The following is a 23,314-nucleotide window of genomic DNA, read 5'->3' on the forward strand; positions in this document are numbered from 1 at the left end:
GTATTCAAACCCAAAGACCCCTGAACCCCAGAAGAAGTGAAGTGTCCGTCACTAAATCTGAACTTTGTTTCTCAGGAATCTGCAGATTTTAAAGGGACTTGTCACTCGCTATAAATATGTGATTGTTTTACCTTGTACAAATGCCCCTGTTCTCCTGAATCCGGCGTTGTTTTTCTTTTCTTCCTGCACCTCTCCATTCCCAAGTTATAGCCTCCTTCTCCCTGTAATATAAATCTAATCTTTTTAAGCTAAATGGGAGTGGCCCCCAAGAAAACACCCACTGAGAGGAACTGAGTGCCACGCCCATTTTGCTAAAAATATTCGTTTTACATACATGAAAGAGGAGGCCATATCTCAGGAACGGAGAGGAGCAGGAACAAAAGTAACATGTCGGCGGATTCAGGAGAATGGCGGCATTTACACCAGGTAAAATAATTACATATATATACAGTGGTGGCCAAAAGTATTGGCACCCCTGCAATTCTGTCAGATAATACTCAGTTTCTTCCTGAAAATGATTGCAATCACAAATTCTTTGGTCTTATTATCTTCATTTAATTTGCGTGCAAGGAAAAAAACACAAAAGAGAATGAAGCAAAAATCAAATCATTGATCATTTCACACAAAACTCCAAAAATGGGCCAGACAAAAGTATTGGCACCCTCAGCCTAATACTTGGTTGCACAACCTTTAGCCAAAATTACTGCGAACAACCGCTTCCGGTAACCATCAATGAGTTTCTTACAATGCTTTGCTGGAATTGTAGACCATTCTTCTTTGGCAAACTGCTCCAGGTCCCTGATATTTGAAGGGTGCCTTCTCCAAACTGCCATTTTGAGATCTCTCCACAGGTGTTCTATGGGATTCAGGTCTGGACTCATTGCTGGCCACCTTAGAAGTCTCCAGTGCTTTCTCTCAAACCATTTTATAGTGCTTTGGGAAGTGTGTTTTGGGTCATTGTCCTGTTGGAAGACCCATGACCTCTGAGGGAGACCCAGCTTTCTCACACTGGGTCCTACATTATGCTGCAAAATTTGTTGGTAGTCTTCAGACTTCATAATGCCATGCACACGGTCAAGCAGTCCAGTGCCAGAGGCAGCAAAGCAACCCCAAAACATCAGGGAACCTCCGCCATGTTTGACTGTAGGGACCGTGTTCTTTTCTTTGAATGCCTCTTTTTTTTCCTGTACACTCTATATTGATGCTTTTTGCCAAAAAGCTCTACTTTTGTCTCATCTGACCAGAGAACATTCTTTCAAAACATTTTAGGCTTTCTCAGGTAAGTTTTGGCAAACTCCAGCCTGGCTTTTTTATATCTCGGGATAAGAAGTGGGGTCTTCCTGGGTATCCTACCATACAGTCCCTTTTCATTCAGACGCCGATGGATAGTACGGGTTGACACTGTTGTACCCTCGGACTGCAGGGCAGCTTGAACTTGTTTGGATGTTAGTCGAGGTTCTTTATCCACCATCTGCACAATCTTGCGTTGAAATCTCTCGTCAATTTTTCTTTTCCGTCCACATCTAGGGAGGTTAGCCACAGTGCCATGGGCTTTAAACTTCTTGATGACACTGCGCATGGAAGACACAGGAACATTCAGGTCTTTGGAGATGGACTTGTAGCCTTGAGATTGCTCATGCTTCCTCACAATTTGGTTTCTCAAGTCCTCAGACAGTTCTTTGGTCTTCTTTCTTTTCTCCATGCTCAATGTGGTACACACAAGGACACAGGACAGAGGTTGAGTCAACTTTAATCCATGTTAACTGGCTGCAAGTGTGATTTAGTTATTGCCAACACCTGTTAGGTGCCACAGGTAAGTTACAGGTGCTGTTAATTACACGAATTAGAGAAGCATCACATGATTTTTCAAACAGTGCCAATACTTTTGTCCACCCCCTTTTTTAGGTTTGGTGTGGAATTATATCCAATTTGGCTTTAGGACAATTCTTTTTGTGTTTTTTCATTGAAGACAAATTAAATGAAGATAATAATACCAAAGAATTTGTGATTGCAATCATTTTCAGGAAGAAACTGAGTATTATCTGACAGAATTGCAGGGGTGCCAATACTTTTGGCCACCACTGTAGCAAGTGACAAGTCCCTTTATGATCTGAAGATTCCAGAGAAACAATGTTCAGACTTGGAGAAGGAACAGTAAAACCTTCTTCTGGGGTTCTAGGGTCTTTGGGTGTGAATACTTTTCTTCTAGTATAGATAGGGGTTGATGACGTTGGGTGGCCTCCGTGAAAGGCATTTAGGCTTCCTGTTTTTGTAAGGTTTTAAAAACAAAAACAGATATGTCACTGTACAGATATCTGAGAAACCGTAAAAGAAAAACAGATAAGTTACGGAAGATGATACAGACGTGACAAATAGATATTTTATTACTTTCACCAAAACATAACCCAAGCTCAGATTATCTCATGTCTCATCAATGTTGCCAATGTTCATAGTCAGGAGGCTTGTGGTTATGGTGGATGGTGCACCGTCATCCTGTGCTCACCTTCAGCGTTACCTGCATACACCCATCCTCTGCTTTGCGTGTTAGCGTTGCTTCCTTTTAATCTCATCTGAGAACCACAAAGTACAAACCTTCATGACTACAACACCCAGTCTCTAATATCCCCACACAAGCATTTAATGGAAGGGCCGCAAAATATCTGGCTCAGATTCCTCTGTCCAGAATTGGATTCAAAGTATGTGTCCATCATTGGATCCATTTGACAGAAGCATTAATGATTCTTTGGTGCAGATGGAAAAAAAGGAATAGCAAATGAGGCGGTTTTAGTTACTCACTGCATTTAAGTAAAGAAGAAAAAATAGACTGTGGACAACCCCTTTAAGGTCGGATCAGGAATCCTCTCTTTTGGGTTTGGTTTTGCTGAGCCCAGCCCCTTTGCTGTCCGGTTGGTGGGACCATTCTGGCAAAGTAATGAGAAGAAACTACAGATGGGGCAACTCCTTTAACAACTTTTCCAACATCTTCTGTACATGTATGGCGAATATTGAAAACGTGTGTGAAGCGGGCTCAGGAGCTGAGCCTGCGCCATACACTGTGGGTGTTGGCTGTGTTACACTTCTGGCACCTGCCTCTAACAGCATTTAAGCGGTACGATCCAGGGAAAGAGTCTATTCCATTGCCAAATCTTTCTTCCATGCGATCGTACGGTGCTGATGGGTTATTGTGGAAGTCAGAGGCCTACTAAAGGCTCCTGTCACCTCTATAGTTGCACTCCTACCAAGCCTGGCTTATGGCTTCATAGGAGAGCATTCATTTCACAAAATACTGCAATACTAAATTATTACAGTGTATTGTACAAGTGATTGCAGGTTCAAGTTCTTTAAAGGGACTAAAAAAAAGTTTGTTGTTTTCTTTAAAAAAAAGTTTTTTTAAAAATGTTATATATGCAAATTGTCTCTTTACAGAGGAAAAGGACTAGAATTCCTAGAGCGCCACCTACCTTAAACGTCAATATTGACCATTTCACCATCCTTGCAATATGACTTAGGATAATAGCCAAACCAGAATCTGAATTTGCAGACACAGTGTTTCGGGGTGTTGCCTCTCATCAGAGCATGGCTTATAAGTCTCCTCACTCTGACATGCCAGGCCTGATTTGTCACTCTCCACAAGGAGAAATGTTACCCCTTAGATCCCAATCTAGAGGCCTCTCACCTAGCCAAATTAGATCTCATACTTTGCACTCATGGGGGGCAACACCTTGAAACATCATGTCTGCAAATTGAGATTTTGATTTGGCTTTTATCCTAAGTCATATGACCAGGCTCATTAAAGGGTCGATATTGACATTTAGGATGGCAGCTTCCAATAGGTGGCGCTAGAGTTCAAGTTCTCTTCCTTTATGAAGAGACAATTTGCATATTTAATTTCCCAGAGGAGCATTGCATGGCTTATGAGTCTCCTCACTCTGACATGCCAGGCCATAAGAAGAAACGTTACCCCTTAAAAATATTATGGAATTAAAAAAACTTTTTCCCAATACAAAAGTAATGAAAAAAAAAATAATAACCATATTTGTTATTGCCGTAATCGATCTATTAAAAATCCAAAAATTGTTTAACTCTCAGGGTAAGCAGCATAATGAAAAAAAATCATAACAAGAGAATAGTTGTATTTTGGCTGCTGATACAAAAAAAAAATTTTTTACGTTTTTAATTTTTAACCAACAAAATATTTAAAATAATCCTCCTAAGTTTTGTATCGCAGTAATCATATTGACCCGAAGAATCATATTTCCAGGTCATTTTTACTGTACAATGAATGTCATAAAAAAAAAAAAAAAAACTAATAGCAGCATTGTGTTTTTCTCATTGTGGAATTTTTTTTACCATCGTTATATGGTAAAATAAATGGCGCCAATCAAAACTGCAACAACGAGCCCTCATGCCGCTATGTAGGGGGGAAAATAAGAAAAAGTTATGGTTCTTGGAGGAAAGCGGGGGGGAAATAATAAAAAAAATTGGCTGAAGATCCTAATATATATATATATTATTACAGTACAGATCTTGGTGCAGCCGGTGTATCTCAGGAGGGGATTTCAGCCTTTGCTGCTGCGCTCCCCTGTGTATAGTCTGAGTTACTGAAAATAGTCGCTGAGCGCAGAAGTTATGTCATAAAAAGTCTAAAAACAGAAGAAAAAAAAAGCAGAACCAAAGTGCAAAGAATAGAAATGCAGAAAAAGGAAACATTTCAATAGGGACTTTTGCATAATGGGGGTTTGGGTTAAAGGGACCCTACAGTATGATGGACGGCTTATGATTTATCCATTGGGCAATGGTGAAAAATCAATATTCTCTATATTTAACAGTATAGCTGCATATAGTGCAATTCTATAATGGGCCAATAAACCATCTATGAACTGGGCACCAGAGTCCGACAAGTGGAGCTGCACCTTCACTACTGGGGAGAAGCTGCACGTACTGCAGCGAGCACTCGTGTTATGCCGCCCTCTAGCGACCGATAACTGTAATGCTTTCTGCCTTTTTTGTTTCACGCATGCGCCTTAGTGTTATCACAGCACGCATGCGCCTTAGTGTTATCACCCGCACGCATGCGCTTTAGTGCAACCGTCAGCGCGCCGGCGCAGTGAGGTAGACGTTTGTTCTTGGCGTTTCCTGGATTCTTTCCCGCTTAATCCCGGTAGTAGGTAGTGTCGGTGTCATGTGTCAGTGAGTGAGGGGCGTGTGATGGTGGAGGGGGGCTTCGTATCGGAATAAACGGCTTTGTAGATACCAGCTGAGACTTAGACTCCTTTACTGTAGTGATTATATAGATTTACACATGTGCAGTATATATATATATATATTATACACTGGTATGTATTAAGCAAATTGCTAATAATTGGAAAGAATCCGGTAAAACCGGATGTTGTATAAATGGGGCCATATGGCTTTTATTTATATTTTAATTATTTTTATTTGATTTTTTTTTTAATAAATTTTAATATTTTTCTGAATTATTTTTCACCTGCAGACGATCAGTGTAATGTCCCCCGGCCGCCCCCTCCTCTTGTATTGATCACGTCCTGTCTGTGCCGTCCATAAGGACAGAGAATCCTGTCCCCTGAGAGACCCCTAAGTGTTGCTTATTGGGGGACGTTCACACTGCGCCGTTTTTCTGCAGTTAGAAACGGCCGTTATTCAAGCAGAAAACACGTCAGGAATCGCTCCTTTTCCTTGAGGTTTTGTAACCCTAATGTATCTTTTTTTTAGCGTGCCTCCTGGCGTCTCTCTATCATTCCCATTGTCCTCTATTGTAAAGTGCTGAGCGTCTTAAGTACTTGGTGTCTTCTGAAAGTGTGAAAAGTTAAAAAGACTTTCAAAAGCCTGACCCTGCACGGGGTCCTCCTGTAGAGATTAATAGGATCGTTTTGTTAGCACGTTTTCCTTCATTTTTTTTTTTTTTTTTAAGTGGACCCGCTCAAAAAAATGTCATAAAAAGACGCAATGTGAACATAGCCTTAGAGCGGAGTCTGTCCAGATTCTACCTGGAGAAGCTGCGGAGCTGCGGTGGGTACTGACTGACAGATCTCTGTCTGAGTCTGTAAAGTTTGGGTCAGGGGAGACCCCCACCGGCCGTCTGGCTGTAACAAGCTGTACTCGGATTGTGAATGTTGGGTGCATGAGACCGGCCTGATTATTCTGATTATCTCTATATTACACACGGTCTTTACTCCGCACTGGTTTTATTATTTATTGTTTTTCTCTCTATGTGGCGGTGAAGCATGGCCATGAGTGAGAGCCACCAGCGGTTTCTTCAGGTGCTGATGTCTCATGGTATCATGGAAGCTGCTGCGGTGAGGACTCTGCACAGACACTGCTGCGAAGTGCACAAAGGTGAGTCCATCATTTATTTTTTATTTCATTGTTAAAGTGCACTTTATGGCTCTGTTCACACCTGTGGCTTGATTTGCCAAAAGCCAATGTTGGATCTATCATGTGATGGACTTCACTCAAGGGCTTGTCAGATTTTGACACTTAAAGAGAACCTGTTAGCACTTTTTTACGTCGTGTGGTTGTATAGGCGCTATGTTGTAGAGATCCAATGTGCCAGTTGTAAGAAATCGAGTGTCGAAACCATATGCAAATCAGGCTGGGAGTGCACTGGGGGCGTGTCTGTGTAGTTAGAAGAAGCATCCAAGAGCATAGATCCTCCTCCTGTGCACTTCTATTCTGATTTGCATACGTCTTCTATACTAGATTTCTCATTACTGGCACGTCGGATCTCTACAAAAAAAGTTATTAGGTGAGAGCCGTACGACTACTTCATTGTCCCTTTAGTTATGCCAAAATGTAAAAAAAATGATTTCTACTTAATCTACTGTTCGTGCATTAGGCTATGTGCCCACAATGCAGAAATGCTCCAGATTTTTCCTGAGCGTTTCTGCATCTTCCTGGCAGAAAAAACGCATGCGGATTGTACATGCGGATTGTACATGCGTTTTTCCTTCCAGGGACAAGCGAATGTGACACGTTCTTCACATGCATTTCTGAATGCGGGTTGTCAAGCGCTTTCCAGGCGATTTTAGCATCACTTGGAAAGTGCTTGACAACTCGGTCACACTATATAAATCCATGTAACCGGCATGGATTTATATAGTGTGACCCGAGAGAATGGTTAAAAATAAAAAAAAATAAACCTATACTTACCTTCTGATGACCCGCGCTGTCTTGCTGTGCTCCTGTGCTGGCTGCTGGCAGATCGCTTTACGCTGTACTGAAGGACCTGCCGTCACATGACTGTGACGTCACCGCAGGTCCTTCAGTCCTGCGCGATCTGTCGGCAGCCAGCACAGGGAAGGAGTCTGGGGGCCGTCGGAAGGTGAATATAATCTTTATTTTTTATTTTATTCTTTTTTTTTTACAGCTTTTAATGGTACCTGGGTGTGGATGAGGCTCTCCTCTCCACCCGGGTACCATCCGCACATTAGAACGCGCCAATTACGCAAGTACAGATGCAGTGATGCGGATTACATGCGTTCTAATGCAAGTCAATGGCAGCGAAAACGCAGCACTTCCGCAAAATAATTGGTAGTGCTGCGTTTTTTTCCGCAATGATAATCCGCAGCGGAAATTTCCGCAGCATGTGCACAGCACATGCGGATTATCATTGGAGAACATGGCAGACCTTCTACCAAGCGTTTTTGCCGCTGCGGAAACGCTTAAAAAACTCATCGTGGGCACACTGCCTTATAGTAAAACACTTCCTATTTAAATTTACTATTGGAAACTCTCAACAAGTTTGTCAGCAGACATGACCCAGTAAGCTGGTATCATACAGGGGAAAAGTGAGTTTCTCCTAATATTAGGTTTTTGTATAGTGTTTGGTGTATTTTTTTTTTTTATTTTTCTTTCTGAAATCCTCACGTCATATCTTCTTTTCAGCTCACTACATGCACGACAAGCTGGATGATTTTGTGGCTGTCATCAACAAACATTTGCAGCCGCTGTTCATGCAGATTAAGAAGGGAACAGATGAAAACGACGGGAAAAGATACTTCTCTCTGGTACGGTGAGCTTTTTCTCCTTCGTTACACTGTGCCGTTTAGACGTCCGCTTGTGCTAATAGGCAGATAAAGTGAACCCAGTGCTTATCTCCTGAGCCCTATGATGCCTACCTGCTTCACAAAGGTCTGATATCAGGACAGACCCTTTTTAATATAGGAAAAAAAGTAGTCTTGGCCTGCAACATTTGACTGGAGTCTCCTTATCTAACATTGAGAACGGTATACCTTGCTGAAAATTGCGCCGGTACAATTTGCAGCAAGTTACCAGTTACACGATTTCCACTGCACTTTACAGGGGTAATTGAAAGACAATTATACATGTGTGCACATCAGCCTGTCAGTCACCGGCAGGGGCTGGTGGAGCCTCTTGGACATTTTTGTGCCCTTTTGGCTAAACTTTTATTTATTTTTTAAGCAAGAGTCCTGATTTTGAATTACTTTGCTCGCAATTAATTTTTTGTTTCTAACTAGGTTAATGTTGCAGAAAATGAAGTTACTAAAATGGCCATGGATTATACAGAAAACGAATTGGAATTATTTAGAAAGGCGGTAAGATCTGTTTTCATTGTTAGTCGCTAAGCAGCATTTTTCTTAGCTCTCTTGGGAAACGTAGGATCGTCCTATTGATCATCTGTAGGAGGAGCGGCCACTGTATTTATATGACCGACATCTCTTAGTGTCTCTGCTTTGTATTCTAGTTGGAGGTAGGTAGGGCTCCTGGTCTCCTTCTGTCACATTCTGCTAATGAGAAGACATTTCTAGTGGTCCACCATCTTACTGCACTCAAGCACTCACTTTTTGAGATAATTACTCTTGAACACTTCAACTGATTCCCCTGATTCTGAGATTGTTTTTTCGTGACATATTGTACTTCATGATTGTGGTGAAATTTCTTCAATATCACTTGCGTTTATTTGTGAAAATGAAAATTTTCGTGAAAATTTCGCAATTTTCAAACTTTCAATTTCCATGCCCTTAAATCGGAGAGATACCGTATTTTTCGGACTATAAGACGCACCCCAAATTTTAGGGTGGAAAATAGGAAAAAAATTATTTTTTTATAAGATGGGGGTCTGTCTTATAGTCTGAATAGGTATCTTACCTGGGGGAGGGGGGGGCGGGGGGCGGTGGAGCTGGGGTCACAGGAGGCAGGGTCCTTCAGGAAGCCGGCGGAAGTGGAGGCATGCTGGTACCTGGGGTGCTGGTGGCCTGGTACCTGGGGTGCTGGTGGCCTGGTACCTGGGGTGCTGGTGGCCTGGTACCTGGGGTGCTGGTGGCCTGGTACCTGGGGTGCTGGTGGCCTGGTACCTGGGGTGCTGGTGGCCTGGTACCTGGGGTGCTGGTGGCCTGGTAGCTGGGGTGCTGGGGGCCTGGTAGCTGGGGTGCTGGGGGCTTGGTAGCTGGGGTGCTGGGGGCTTGGTGCCGGTGTATTGCTGTGGTGGTGGAGCGGGATTGCAGGGCGGCGGCGGAACAAGAGGCGAGGCGGGCCGGTATCTGGCTGGGGGCCGGGCCTGGCCAGGTACCAGGGCCAGTGTATTGCTGTGAGCGGAGTTTGCAGAGCAGAGTGAGGGGCTTCCGGTGGCCGCTGCCATGTTCCTGAAGCTGTGCTCTACAGCAAAATGGCCGCCGACTCGGCAGAGCGTCTTATGGTCTGAAAAATACGGTATGTCACACAAAATAGTTAATAAATCTGCACAATTTTGGAACCACAATTTTTTTTGTTAGGGAGCTATAAGGATTAAAAGTTGGTCAGCGATTTCTCATTTTTCCAACAAAATTTACAAAACCATTTTTTTAGGGACCACATCACATTTGAAGCGACTTTGAGGGGCCTTTATGACAAAAAATACCCAAAAGTGACAACATTCTAAAAACTGAACTCCTCAAGGTGCTCAAAACCACATTCAAGAACCCTTTAGGTGCTTCATAGGAATTTTTGGAATGTGGAAGAAAAAAATTAACCTTTATTTTTTTCACAAAAATGTTACTTTAGACCCCAATTTTTATATTTTTGCAAGGGTATCATTTAAAAAATGAACCCCAAAATTTGTTGTACAATTTCTCATGAGCACGCTGATACCCCATATGTGGGGGAAAACCACTGTTTGGGCGCACAGCAGGGCTCGGAAGGGAAGGAGCACCATTTGACTTTTTGAATGTAAAATTTGCTTGAATAATTAGCGGACGCCATGATGCTTTTGGAGAGCCCCTGATGCGCCTAAACAATGGAAATCCCCCCCCCCCCCCCCACAAGTGACACCATTTTGGAAACTAGACCCCTCAGGGAACTTATCTAGATTTGTGGTGAGCACCCTGAACATGGAGCCGTGAAAATAAAAAAATCAAACTTTTTCCACAAAAATGTTTTAGCCCCAAGTTTTTTATTTTCACAATGGTATGAGGAGAAAATGGACCCCAAAAACTTTTGTGCAATTTCCCCTGAGTACGGCAATACCCCATATGTGGGGAAAATACAGTGTTTGGGCGCACGGCAGAGTTCAGAAGGGAAGGAGCACTGTGTGACTTTTTGAACGCAAAATTGGCTGGAATTGAGAGCGGACGCCATGTCGCATTTGGAGAGTCCCTGATGTGCCTAAACAGTGGAACCCCCCCCCCCCCACAAGTGACCCCATTTTGGAAACTAGACCCCTCAAGGATTTTATCAAGGGGTATAGTGAACATTTTGAACCCAGAGGTACGACACAGAATTTGATAACATTAGGTCATCATATTGAATAAGTTGTCATTAGTCTTGAGCGCAAGTGCTCGCTACTTGAGTTTGCATCAGGTACTCGGGTATGCACCATGTATCATGGGTGCTCGAGTCCCTGTTCGCATGTTTCATGGTTATTAGACACCCAAAAAAAAACATGCGGGGATCGCTCCTGCATGGCAGGCAATCCCCGTGAGTTTTTTTTTCTGGCCGCGAAGCATATGGGGCGGAGACTCGAGCATGTCACTCGAGCACCCGATGTAAACTCAAGTAGTGAGCACTTCCGCTCAACACTAGTCGCCAAGTCGCCGTCATTTTTTTTTTGTCTTTACTTTCGAAAAAATCCCAACTCCATCACAACCCTAACCCTAGAGTTTATTTTTTACGCCGTTCCTCGTGCGGTATAAGTGATTATACGACTTTATTCTTCAGGGGTCGGTGCGATTACAGCAATACCAGATTTATAGCGGGCATTTGACATTTTTTGATCGCTTTCTATTCCGATTTTTGGGAGGCAGAAAAAACAAAAGCCAACAATTCAGGATTTGTTTTTTTAAAAATGTTATGCCATTCAGCGTGTAGTAAAATTGATGAGGCAGCTTTATTCTTCGGGTCAGTACGTTTACAGCGGTATCACATTTATATTGTTTTTCTATGTTTTGGCGTTTTTACACAATAAAAGCTATTTTATAGAAAAAATTATTTTTGCATTGCTTTATTCTGAGAGCTATAACTTTTTTATTTTTTGGCTGATGGAGCTGTATGGCGGCTTGTTTTTTGCAGAACAAGATGACGTTTTCAGCGGTACCATTTTTATTTATATTCATCTTTTTGATCGCGTGTTATTCCATTTTTTGTTTGGCGGTATGGTGATAAAGCATCGTCTTTTGCTTCGTTTTTTTTTTTCTTTTTTTTTTTTACCGTGTTCACTAAAGGGGTTAACTATTGGGACAGTTTTATAGGTCAGGTCGTTCCGGACGCGGCGATGGCAAATATGTGTACTTCTTGTTGTTTTGTTTGTTTTTTTTTTTTTCATAATATTTATTGATGGGTACATTATAGTTTTATTTTTGGGGGATTATTTTTTTGATTTTTTTTCTAACACTTTTTTTTTTTTACTTTTATACTTTGTCCCACTATGGGACTTTCAGTTTTTTTTAGTCTGATCGCCTGTATAGCATAGGGATGCAGCACCATCCCTGTGCTATACAGGATATCAGCGCTGCAGAGACAGAAGATACTTTGATCGTGCACTGCGCATGATCAAAGTATCTTCCAGCGGGGGCGTGGCCTAGCTCTTGATGTGAGAGGTCGGGTGGCAGTGCCTCTCCACCACCATTAGCTTCAATTATCCTGCACAGAGCCCGAACCAGGGGGGAGTTGGATGGGTTGGATTTGCGGGAAAATGGGGTTGCTTATGCTGTTTGACCTGGTATGCTTGGGAACAAAATGGAAAGATGTTACTTGATGATGGTGGATTGTTTTTTCTAATGCACAATGAGTAACCGTACGGTTCGGATTTTAAGTTGGAATGTACGTGGTATATCTGACAGGATTAAGAGGGCAGCAGTTCTGAATCACATCAGATCTTGTGATCCTATGATTGCGTGCTTACAGGAGACCCATCTCACTAGAGATACTAGGCACTGGCTATCGAGAGGGTGGATGTTAAAGACATATCATTCCACTTATTCCTCGTACTCCAGGGGGGTGTCAGTCTTAATACACAAAAACGCACATTATGAAGAGCTGGCAGTGCAAGTAGACAGTGAAGGGCAGTATGTATGGATTGCGTGCAGATTGTATGGACACAAAATGATTTTAGTGGCTTTATATATCCCTCCACCTTATTCTAAAAAGGAACTTCAAGCAGTAGTGGACTTGACGGCCAGATGGGGGGAGGCTCCGATGTTGATTATGGGAGATGTTAACAACACCATGAATGATTACTGGGATAAAGTACGTCCGGCAGGTATGGAAGCTGGACGGGACGGAATGACTGCATTTGGCACCTACGTGGGGGAGCTGGGGCTGGTGGATCTGTGGAGAGTACGAAATGAGGGTAAGAGGACCTTCTCGTGTCATTCGGCTACACACGGAACACTGTCAAGGATAGACCTGGCTTTTGGGGATACTGCTATGGATGGGATGGTTGGGGAGGTGGAATACCTACAGAGGACTCTATCGGATCATAGTCCTATGGTTGTCACGCTTCTAGTGGGATCTGCTCAGGGTCAGAGGGGAGGTTGGCGTCTTCACCCGACGTGGCTTAAAGTGGTGGATATGGGTGGCATAACCAAAGAACTAGAGCACTTCTTCCAAGTGAATGAAGGGAGTGCTGAGGCCACAGTGGTGTGGGAGGCTATGAAGGCATTTACGAGGGGACTCTTTATAAGTGAGATCTCACGGTGTAAGACCAAAACTAAATTGGCAGATCAACAAATAAAGGATGACTTGACAAGGGCAGAGGCAGACATGATTTTGGCGCCAACGAGTGTAGCTCACAATAGACTAAAATTGGCACAGGAGGCAGTTAATAAACTGCACATGATGCAAGCTGAGAGGAAAAGGGCATTTCAGCAAGCCCAATTCTTTGAGGAAGGAGAGAGAGTGGGTCACTTGTTGGCGGTGATATCTGCGGCACAGAGGGAGTCTTCCAGGGTGTACAGGTTGAGAGACCAAACGGGGACGACTCTGACAGACACAAAGGACATATTGGAGGTCTTCAAGGAATATTACATGGCACTGTACAATTCAAGAGTACGGGACACGGAGGGGGCCGTAGAGGAATTTTTGGAAGGCATCTCACTGTCTAAATTGTCTGAGGAAGATAGGATGAGGTTGGATGAACCTGTGAGTGTGGAGGAGGTGGAATGTGCAATTCTGTCTATGCCCAATAACAAATCACCGGGTGCTGATGGTCTACCTGGGGAGGTGTACAGGGAGCTGGTGGAACTGCTAGCTCCAAAATTGAAATCTGTGTTTGATGAGGCTTTGGTGAAGGGGGCGTTACCGAGATCAATGGAGGAAGCGGTGATAGTGGTTCTGCCAAAGGAGGGGAAAGACCCCATGGATGCGGAGTCGTATAGGCCCATATCGTTGTTGACAACGGATGTCAAAATACTCGCTAAGATCCTGGCCACCCGGCTCACCGGGGTTGCGCATACTGTTATTCACGAGGACCAGTCGGGCTTTATGCCCAACCGCTCCACGGCTGTTAACTTGAGAAGATTATTTCTTAATATGCAGCTGCCTGCTGATAATGGTGGCGGGAGAATAGTGATGTCATTGGACGCTAGAAAAGCATTTGATAGCGTGGAATGGAAATATTTATGGAAAATCATGGAAATAATGGGATTTGGCCCCGCATTCATGGCCTGGGTGAAGTTATTGTACTTATCCCCAAGGGCGGTAGTTAAGGTGAATGGTGAACGGTCCGGGATGTTTGACTTACATAGGGGCACAAGGCAGGGGTGCCCGCTGTCCCCGCTATTGTTTGCGGTGGCAGTGGAGCCCCTGGCGGCCAAAATAAGAGCTGAGAGAGGAGTGGTCGGATTTAAATTTGGGAGGCTGGAAGAAAAAATATCACTGTATGCCGATGACATCCTGTTATTTCTGGAAAATGCAGGAGAGACATTGGGGTGCACGATGGATGTAATTAAACACTTTGGGAGCATTTCGGGACTGGAGATAAACTGGCACAAGTCTTATGTCATGGCTGTAGATAGACCAATAAAAGCGGAGGAGATAGATGAGAGGAGGAAGCAGCTCCAGCTGGTTTCACAATTTAAATACCTTGGGATATGGGTGGCGCTTCCATTGACACGATTCACGGATCTGAATTTAGTTCCTCTGCTAGAGAAATTTAAAAAGAAAATAGGCGCATGGTGCCAATTGGCTTTGACGATGACGGGTAGAACTAACCTGATTAAGATGGTCCTTATGCCACAACTAATGTACGTTTTGCACAACTCACCGATATGGCTACCAAAAAAACGGTTTCAGGGTATTGATTCTATCTTCAGATCCTTGATATGGGGCAAGAGGCAGGCAAGGATTAAATTGGGAACGCTGCAAAATGGGAAGGAGGAGGGAGGATTGGCTGCACCCAATCCCTGGGTCTATTTCTTGGCAGTACAGGGCCAGCATGTCAGGGGATGGAGAGAACCCGATTGTGGAGGGGCAGCTTGCCGGGTGCTGGTACATGTGTCGGGGAGACGCCCACTGGTCCAGGCGTTAGAGGATGGTACCTTTAAGAAATTGGGAGCAATATATCCTACCTTAGGCTTGACTCAGAAGGTATGGGACACTATTAAAAAGATCAGGGGGGTGGACGGGCTGACTAAGTACTCACCGGTGTTGGGCAATGAACATCTGCCGGAACTTAATAAGCTGTGTCAAATGGGCAATTGGAAGGCGCAAGGAGTGAGATATGTGTGCCAGCTGCAGAGTGGAACGGACCTGAAGACCTTTGAGAAATTGAGAGAAGAATTTGATTTGCCTTTGGTATGGGGATTTCAATACTATAGGCTTCGACATGCTTGGAGGGCACAGTGTGGATTGGGAGCCATGACGCTTCAGGGTGACATTGTACTAGACTCTGTATGTATGAAGGGAGGGACGAGGGGAGTCATATCGAGCTTATATCATGACCTACTGCACTCCTATCTGGGGGGAAATCACTTCATTGCAAAGAGTAAATGGGAAAGGGAGGTGGGTACCCTCACAACAGAACAATGGGAGGCAATTCTAGAATATGTCCCGAAGATCTCTCTAAGCGAGCAGGCACGGATCTCCCAATTATACATAATACATAGGACATACAAAACACCGCTGCGCCTGTACAAGGCGGGCTTGAGGGGAGATTCCAGTTGCCCTAGATGTGGCACGGACCAGACCGGACTGCTACACATGCTATGGTCATGCCCACGGCTAGTGGCTTATTGGTTGGTCGTTGTTAACAAAATTGAGAGGGCTTATACATGTACAATTGACAGAAACCCGGTGCTGTGTGTTTTGGGGGAGGTGGATGGAATACCTGTCTCAGAACATTACAAAGTGGCGATAGTTCGATTGCTATATGTGGCACGCAAACTAATAGCACGAAAATGGACAGATTCGGAACCCCCCACTACTAGGGAATTTATTGCTCAGACACGTACGGTAATGCATTTAGAGGAAAGCATTTACAGGCGGAGGCATGGAGAGAGAACTTTTGGGAAAATATGGTCCGCATGGATGGCGGTAATATGATTGTCAATGTTCCCAGGTATGCCCGGCATAAGGAGTATTGGCGGGAGGGGGGAGGGGGTTTTAACTGTATTACTACACGTTATGTGAATTGTTATATGTATATTGATAACTGTTTGCTGTAAATTTTTGAAACCTAAATAAAAATAATTGGTTTAAAAAAAAAAAAGTATCTTCCAGCTGTCTGGTGATGCGGATGTTATCATGACGACATCCGGGTAACCATGACAAACACGGGACCCGGGCCTCAGACAGCGCGGGATGACGGGGAAGAGGTGAGTATCAGAGTTTACCTCCGCAATGCTGCACATAGTACCGGGTGTCAGCTGTGACAGCCTGTGTGCGGGCACAATCGCCTGGGCGTATTAATACGTACCTGGCTCTTTAAAGCCCAGGGCGCAGGTTCGTATTAGTATTCCTTGGGCTTTAAAGGGGTTAATCATTATTATGATGCAATAATCAAGCTATTTAGATAGAACATAAAATATATTTATAGGAATACAACTTTAGAACAAAAAACTTTTGCATATTTACAATTTATTATACACTATGCAGTAAATGGGGAAAAAAACTGTTTTCAACAAAAATGTACTGAATAACATTTGTGCAGTCTATGAATTTGTTCTGAGAAATAGTATCGCCTCCATCAGATCCTCCTTCATAGATGACCTCAAATCTGACCTAATTATTTTAAGGCCAGAGAACTACCTCTCTACACTAACTTGGGTTGGTGGCAAAGCCGTAACCACATGGGCAACATCTCTAACAATTTCCGGGTATAAAGGAATTGCCTCGTGCACAGTCAGTGTTGATGAACGATTGAACTCTTCTACTTCTTTGAGAGCAATTGAAAAATTTTGTAATTCCACAATTGCCCCTTTTCCAGCATGTCTCTTCAAGATGGAATCAATTTTAGGGGTTCTGGCAGCAATAGCCAATTTCCTCACTTTGTTAATCAGAGTTGCAGCACGTCCCTCTTGCAGACTATCTCTTATTGCCAGCTGCAGCGTGTGCACAACACAGCGCATGTGATGAATAGGAAAGAGGTGTGAAGCAGCTTCAACAAGATCATTTAATTGTAAAGAATCATTGTGCTGTTCTTCTGTAGTAATATCTGTTTGTTCCTCCTTTATGGGAACAGGGCTGTGGCCTTCCATCTCCAACATACTGAATCTGAAATGTTCTTCTAGCTGCTGTTCACCTTCATTATTCTCATTCATCAGTTTAATTGTACTTATGTTGGAAGCATCAGTTATAATAGCAAAAACCTGGTATTTTTTTGTTCTTAATCCTGCTTTCCTGTTCACTCCAGCAGTTCTGAGATGAGTGCAGGCATTCCTTCCCGATGTTTTTTTTTTTTTTTTTTTTTCTCTCCCTTTATCTGTAGAGGAGCTTCACTACTTATCATATACATAAACTGCAGCACAGATTCATCTCAGCTAAAAGTCTAGACCCTTAGATCAGGAATAGAACATTTCATAACTTTCCCAAATTCTTATGAAAATATATTCCCCACAAACTGCATTGAACCACTGAACCCAATTTATTATATATTTTAGGAGTCCGAGTCGGTCCATTTTATACCGACTCCACCAAAATGGACACAGACTCCAACTCCATAGCCCTGCTCAGAAAAGTCTTCAGTAGAGATGAGCCTACCTGAACTTGAAAGTTCGGGGTTCATACCGGACAGTTAGTGTCCAGTGCTAAACGCCGAACACGGTGTTGCAATGATCGTCGTTCCGGGGGAAGTCTGTTGCAGAGAGAGAATATTTTTCCAGCTCAAAAGTTCGTGTCCCTAATGTTTTCAATAGGGTTTGGGTTCTGGTTCAAGTTCGGATACAGTTCTAGTACCCAAACCGAACTTTGGAATAAAGGTTGGGAACAGAACAGAAACTTCCATGGGTCCGCTCATCCCCAGTCTTCAGAGGTGATTCTGTGTTTCTTTTCTTTTCACATAGATGGATCTGATAATAGACTCAGACAATGGCTTCGCATCTTCCACAAACATTTTAAACCTCGCTGACCAGCTACAATGTAAGAAAATGAAGAAAAAAGAAGTTGAACAACTACTTCAGAACTTTGTGCAGGAAAAGTGGCTGATAGAAGTAAGTCGCTCGCTCCCAGATACCAATCACGTACCGGTAGCTAACGTGATGGGTTGGGGTCCTGGTCCTGAGACACCTACCGATTGCTGAAATGAAAAGATGAACACTTCTGCCCCTTTTTTCAGATCTCCATGAGGATCTCAAGACCTGACAACTCACAGATCAAAACACTTGAAGTTTTTTTTTAGATGTTACTCTTTAAACTACGTAATCCTTATTGCTTAACTCGCTTATTTGGCCATAAAGGGTGAATGCCCAAAATGGATGGAGGGTTCCAAGCAAAGAAGCTTTAGTTTAAAACTTGTATCTGATAACACATGAATGAAAGATATCCAATGACATTACTGCAAGAGGTACGTATGTGTAAAATAAAAATGAGCAATACGTTTTATTTTTTGACCCCCTAGAAAGATGGAGAGTACAGCCTCCACACCCGTGGTATCATGGAAATGGAGCATTATATCCAGAGCACGTACCAGGACATTGTCAAGACATGCAATATCTGCCACAATATCGCCATTCAGGTAAGTGCTCAGTAGATCTTCATGCACTGTGTTACTCCTGTACAAAATAGGGACTAGGACTACATGGACTGTTGTAGAAGATTGAGGGTTATCCAGGACTACTATATATATATATATATATATATATATATATATATATATATATATATATATATATATATATATATATATATATATATATATATATATATATATATATATATATATATATATATATATATATATATATATATTTGACTGCGGGGAGCCGGCTGTCAATCAGCATGATGTCGGCAGTCACGCCCCATCGACAGCCTGGAAGATGAAGATCTGCCCTGTTGATGCAGAGCAGCTGAATCGCCGGCAGGAGCGGTCAGTGATCACTCTGAGCCGGCATCGTGTAAAACAGGCTGGCAGGTAGCAAATATCTACCTGTTTAGTTTTTAGGCCCATATTAAAAAAATAGCCCCGAAAAACCTTTTAAAGGCATCAAGGGTCAGAAATCGTTTCTAAAATGTAAAAGTCTAAAAGGTATGACATCAGTTCTCAGACAAGTGACATGAGCATTTGTGTATCTTGTCTGCTGCTTGCCGTCGCCCACTCATTTTAGAGCTGCAGTTATGATGTTAAAAAAAAAAAACGTTGCAAGTGACTTTCATGTAAAAAGAATTTATCAGCAGGTTTTTGTTATGTAATCTGAGAGCAGCATGGTGTAGGGGCAGATACCCTGATTCCAGCGATGTCACTTACTGGGCTGCTTGGTGCAGTTTTGCTAGAATCAATGTTTTCTCTGCTGCAGATCTAGCAGTGCTATGAATGCTGAGCTCTGTATAACCCCACCCACACCACTGATTGGCAGCTTTCTGACAGTGTACACAGAAATCTGCCAATCTGTGATGGGGGCGGGGTTATACAGACTAGCTGGACTGTCAGGCACAAGACACCTAGTCATGTAATGCTAATATGCTGCTAAAACTTTCCAGGGCCTCAATCCCCACTCCACAAACTTGCATACCCTCGCAGAAATCTTAAACACCTTGACCTACACTCACTCTGTGAATACCTCCTCCCTCTTACAGACATCAGTTCCTTACTAGTGTTGAGCGAGTATGTTCTATTAACCCTTTCTCTGAGTATGCTCGGGCCGAGCTCCGAGTATTTATAGCTGCTCAGTGATATGGTTGAATCGCTCCCGTGTGCATGATTAGCGACTGTTTGGCAGCTTTATTACATGTGAGGAATGTGTAAGAAATAGACAATCCTCACATGTAATAAAACTGTCAAACAGTTGCAAATCATGCACACGGGAGCGATTCAACCATATCACCGAGCAGCTATAAATACTCGGAGCTCGCCCGAGCATACTCGGACAGAACATACTCGCTCAGCACTATTCCTTACATGACGCGGATGTTGCTGCTGCGTTATATAACACCACAACAGCTGCAGCTCTCAATTCGGTCGCCCCCCTCACACATACCAAAGCTCGCACAATCAAGAGGCAACCCTGACACACCAGCCTAACCAAAGAACTGCGATGGGCCTCCAGGGTTGCTGAGCGTAGATGGAAAAAGTCCAACTCCAACGAGCATTTTATCGCATTCAAACAGTCCCTCATTGCAGCAAAACAAACATACTTCTCATCTCTCAGATCCTCCCTGTCTCACAACCCTAAACAGCTATTCAGCACCTCCTCCCTCTCCACTCATCTCAGCTGAAGACTTTGCCTCATTATTCAAGCAGAAGATTGACACCATCAGACAAAGTTTTTGCCTAAAGTCCACTCAGCCCCTCCTAATATCTACTCAATCCTCCTCCTCCAAAACCAGATTCTCCACCATTACAGAAGATCAACTTTCCTCTTTATTCTCCAAATCACACCTCACCACCTGTGAACTTGACCCTATCCCGTCCCACCTCATCCCCAACCTTACCACTATTGTCATCCCAACCCTAACCAAGCTTTTCAACCTGTCACGAACAGCTGGTGTCTTCCCCCATGCTTCAAACATGCCTCAATCACACCCATCCTCAAAAAGCCCTCCCTTGACCCATCCTCTCTGTCTAGCTATCGTCCCATATCACTTCTCCCCTATGCCTCAAAACTACTGGAACAACATGTCTATCTTGCGCTGTCCTCCCACCTCTCCTCCTGCTCCCTCTTCGACCGCCTACAATCTGGCTTCCGACTGCACGATTCCACTGAAACTGCGCTGACTAAAGTCACCAATGACCTACTGACCGCCAAATCCAAGCGACACTACTCTGTCCTCCTCCTCCTGGACCTGTCATCTGCCTTCAACACAGTGGACCATTCCCTCTTACTAAAGACTCTCATCTCTCTTGGCATCACAGACTTGGCCCTATCTTGGATCTCTTCATACCTAACAGACCGGACATTCAGTGTCTCCCACTCACACACCACCTCCTCATCTCTCCCCCTATCTGTCGGTGTCCCCCCAAGATTTAGTCCTAGGACCCCTGCTTTTCTCCATCTAGACCTTTGGCCTCGGACAGCTCATAGTCTCACGGCTTTCAGTATCACCTCTATGCCGATAACACACACCTCTCCGGACGCGATATCTCCTCCCTACTAACCAGAATCCCACAATGTCTGTCTGCTATCTCATCCTTCTTGTCTGACAGATTTCTAAAACTTAACATGGATAAAACAGAATTCATCATCTTTCCACCATCTCATTCACCCCCCCCCCCCCTCCCCAGCTGACCTTTTTATCAACGTCAATGGCTGCCCACTCTCCCCAGTCCCGCAAGCCTGCTGCCTCGGGGTAGCCCTGGGCTCTGACCTCTCCTTCAAACCACATATCCAAGCCCTTTCCACTTCCTGCCGACTCAAACTCAAAAATATTTCCCAGATCCGCACATTCCTCAACCACGAATCTGCAAAAACCCTAGTGCACGCCCTCATCATCTCCCGCCTCGACTACTGCAACCTCCTGCTCTGTGGCCTCCCTTTTCCACTCTAGCACCCCTCCAATCTATCCTAAACTCTGCTGCCCGACTAATCCACCTGTCCCCCCGCTATTCCCCGCCCTCTCCTCTCTGTCCATCCCTTCAGTGGCTCCCCATTGCCCAGAGATTCTAGTTCAAAACCCTAACCATGGCATACAAAGCCATCCACAACCTGTCTCCTCCATACATCTGTGACCTAGTCTCCCGGTACTTACCTGCACGCAACCTTCGATCCTCACAAGATCTCCTTCTCTACTCCCCTCTTATCTCCTCTTCCCACAATCGCATACATGATTTCTCCCGCTCATTCCCCCTACTCTGGAACTCTCTACCCCAACACATCAGACTCTCGCCTACCATGGAAGTCTTCAAAAGAAACCTGAAGACCAACCTCTTCCAACAAGCCTACAACCTGCAGTAACCACCGCTCCACCATACCGCTGCTCGACCAGCTCTACCCTCACCTACTGTATCCTCACCCATCCCTTGTAGACTGTGAGCCCTCACGGGCAGGGTCCTTGCTCCTCCTGTACCAGTCGCCATCACGTTTTGGTCAAGATTATTGTAATTGTTTTTATATGTATATCCCTTTTCACATGTAGAGCGCCATGGATTAATTGGTGCTATAATAATTAATAATATTGTATTTAAACTACAACAAGCTGCTGAGCAAGTGACACATCGCAGGAATCAGGTCCTCTGGCTCTACATTATGCTCCTTTCAGATTACATTGCAACTACCTTCTACCAGATTCCCTTTTAAAGGCTTTGTCACGTGTGTCATCTGCTACTTGTGGACAGCGATAGAAAATCCAACACATTTAGAAACATTTCCGATTGGTCGCAGTGCGACAACATAGTGAGTGATTAGATGCGACGTCTCGATGTGACATGTCTCCGTCTACTCTTAGCATTGTGTCACCTAAAGATCAATCTGGCTTTTAATGGATGACCTTAGGCTGTTTCCATGTTTTTTTTTCCCAGGGTCAGCTCTGTGATAACTGCGGCATCAAGATTCATTTGACCTGCGTAGGAAAGTATTTCAGAGGACATGAACGGCCACGGTGTCCTCAGTGCGATGAAAATTGGGCGCAGGAAATTCCCAGTAAGATTACGATTTGTATTGTTAATCTTCACTTGTTTCTAGAGCCTTTTTATATGAGAAAACTGCTGCGGGGGCTAATTGATATGATCGTTCATACCTGAAACAGTTTTATTCTAACACTTTTATTTGCAAATTAATCACCAACGCGTTTCAAGCATGGTATGGGCTCTCAGTCTTGGTGTCAACCATCGACGCGTTTCAAGCACAGACTTAAAGATCCTTCCATTCTTAATGATTGCGGAAACAAACGTTGCAATTTTGAGATAAGAAAACCCCAATAATTAACTTTTGAGTATACAGTTTTATTTTATAGACTTGTCTGTAGAGGGAAAGACATTTTTATGGTTTATTTATATTCTAGAAAGAATAAACTTTTAATTTTATACTTCACAGGATTGTCACAAAGTGATCTCCAATCTCCTTCCACTTCCACATCCCAGACAGAGGCGAGAGCAAAAGAGAAGAGAGTGAACAGCGTAGCAGCGGCGACCAGATCAAGACGGTCATAGAAAAACCTAGTGTGCCGTCTAAAGATCAACATCACGACAGAGAGGTCTAAGATATTTTGTATCTAAAGTTAGAAAAAATTTTTTATTTTTTTTATAGTTTAATAAAGTATTAAAATGAGTACAAGA

General features: G+C 43.6%; 1 protein-coding gene across 8 annotated transcripts; it reads left to right on the forward strand.

Moving 5' to 3' along the window:
* The first annotated feature begins 5,032 nt into the window (after positions 1-5,032).
* On the forward strand, positions 5,033-23,314 carry NSMCE1 (NSE1 homolog, SMC5-SMC6 complex component). Of its 8 annotated transcripts, XM_073648105.1 has the most exons (9): positions 5,133-5,190; positions 5,933-6,030; positions 6,245-6,357; positions 7,906-8,027; positions 8,499-8,576; positions 17,952-18,098; positions 18,506-18,622; positions 22,559-22,679; positions 23,073-23,314. In XM_073648105.1, exons 3-9 carry the CDS (start codon positions 6,246-6,248, stop codon positions 23,186-23,188), a joined length of 813 nt encoding a protein of 270 aa, XP_073504206.1. In that variant the 5' UTR covers positions 5,133-5,190; positions 5,933-6,030; position 6,245; the 3' UTR covers positions 23,189-23,314. The 8 variants fall into 8 exon arrangements, with proteins under 8 accessions (XP_073504203.1, XP_073504202.1, XP_073504204.1 ...); XM_073648102.1 differs by lacking the exons at positions 5,133-5,190; positions 5,933-6,030 and adding an exon at positions 5,033-5,112; XM_073648101.1 differs by lacking the exon at positions 5,933-6,030 and having other exon boundaries at positions 5,041-5,164.

This window comes from Phyllobates terribilis, unplaced genomic scaffold (assembly GCF_046119375.1).
Source record: "Phyllobates terribilis strain yellow unplaced genomic scaffold, ASM4611937v1 Scaffold_9__5_contigs__length_417890890, whole genome shotgun sequence".
Classification (NCBI taxonomy): Eukaryota; Metazoa; Chordata; class Amphibia; order Anura; family Dendrobatidae; genus Phyllobates; species Phyllobates terribilis.

Coding starts and splice junctions, on each gene's coding strand:
- NSMCE1 (XM_073648099.1), top strand. Junction 8,577..17,951: donor TGGAATTATTTAGAAAGGCG/GTAAGATCTGTT, acceptor CTTTTCACATAG/ATGGATCTGATAATAGACTC. Junction 18,623..22,558: donor GCCACAATATCGCCATTCAG/GTAAGTGCTCAG, acceptor TTTTTTTCCCAG/GGTCAGCTCTGTGATAACTG.